The sequence below is a fragment of the Aplysia californica genome, unplaced genomic scaffold, assembly GCF_000002075.1.
Source record: "Aplysia californica isolate F4 #8 unplaced genomic scaffold, AplCal3.0 scaffold00309, whole genome shotgun sequence".
Taxonomy (NCBI): domain Eukaryota; kingdom Metazoa; phylum Mollusca; class Gastropoda; order Aplysiida; family Aplysiidae; genus Aplysia; species Aplysia californica.
The window spans coordinates 565,718-567,010 of NW_004797579.1; the positions used below are offsets into that span (position 1 = coordinate 565,718).

General features: G+C 44.5%; 1 protein-coding gene across 1 annotated transcript in view; it reads left to right on the plus strand.

Annotated features, from left to right (window-relative positions):
- LOC101847270 (transcription factor Sox-10) overlaps positions 1-1,293 on the plus strand; it is a 42,736-nt gene that overhangs the window by 14,459 nt on the left and 26,984 nt on the right. The window contains exon 2 of the mRNA XM_005102043.2: positions 329-962. Coding sequence (XP_005102100.1) covers positions 442-962 — 521 coding nt within the window. The 5' untranslated portion in view covers positions 329-441. The remainder of the gene's footprint in view (positions 1-328; positions 963-1,293) is intronic.

The window sequence follows — 1,293 nt, forward strand, 5'->3', positions numbered from 1 at the left end:
TAATAATAATAATAATAATTATATTTGTTTAATGTTGTTGTTGCTTTCATTGTCATTGTGTATTGTATGTCTCCTAAAAGATAGATAATGTCGATTTCGGCATTAGAAAATCCACATTAAAAATTTTTACTTATTATTGTCATAGGTACTCCTGAATTTGGTTTCTTTTTGACTGCTTGGTTGATAGTTTGGTTGGGTTTTTTTCTTTTCTAAACAATTGCTGTTTTCAACATATTTCAAATGCACGCTTTCCGTTGTAAATGCTTTCACTTTCAGTTATGATAACCACTCTTCAACTCTTTATCTCTGTTTATCAATATGTTCACAGGTGTTCTTTCTCGTGGTAACATCATTCTTAGGAAACCAGCATTGACCAACAATATTTTACACTTGCCGCCGTAACTTCAGAGCGCATGACGTCATAGAAAAACTCTCATCGTCATGAACGACAGTAGAGATCGCAGTCGTTCACCCCGCCCCACCTCCTCCAAAGTTTCTTCGTCCACCTCCTCTTCCTCCTCCTCCTCCTGTTCATCCACTTCAACGGTCGCAAAAATGACCTCATCAGCTCTCACCGCGCCTTACAGTCGTGAGCCTTCTGAAGGGAAACTGACCATCGAGATCCCATGTACCATACCCATTTCCGGAAACGGCGCTGGGGGCCCGCATGGGAGCAAAAAACATGGCGGCTTGCCAGGAGGTCCTTTGGCGGGAATTGGAGCAGACGACCCGAGGTTCTCGCAGCAGATACAGGAGGCGGTCTCGCATGTCCTTGAAGGCTACGACTGGTCGCTGGTCACCACACCAGCCCGGAACCAGAACGGCGAGAAAAGGAAGCCGCACATTAAACGTCCCATGAACGCTTTCATGGTATGGGCCCAGGCAGCGAGGAGAAAACTGGCCGACCAGTACCCGCATCTACACAACGCCGAGCTTAGCAAGACGCTTGGGAAATTGTGGAGGTAGGTGTCACTTCATCATTACATTCGGTGTTCAACAACTTAATCGGGCAATATGACGATAATGTTTCGATCCAGGTTGGTTAAAGTGTTACAGTACTAGCAACTTACAAAAGGTCATATGAGCGCGTGTTTAGATTCGAATTGTGTTATAGTTAGTTGCATCATTTTGTGTGCAGCCATTGTCGTTCTGTTGTTTTACAAACATCACTCGGGACGTCAGATACAAACCTGTGAGGGCTTTTAGATTTTTTTCCCCCGTTGTTCCAGGAAAATATGTATTTCATTCGCGCCATGAAAAGCAGCCTTCGAAGAGACCTAAATTGCGGGGGGG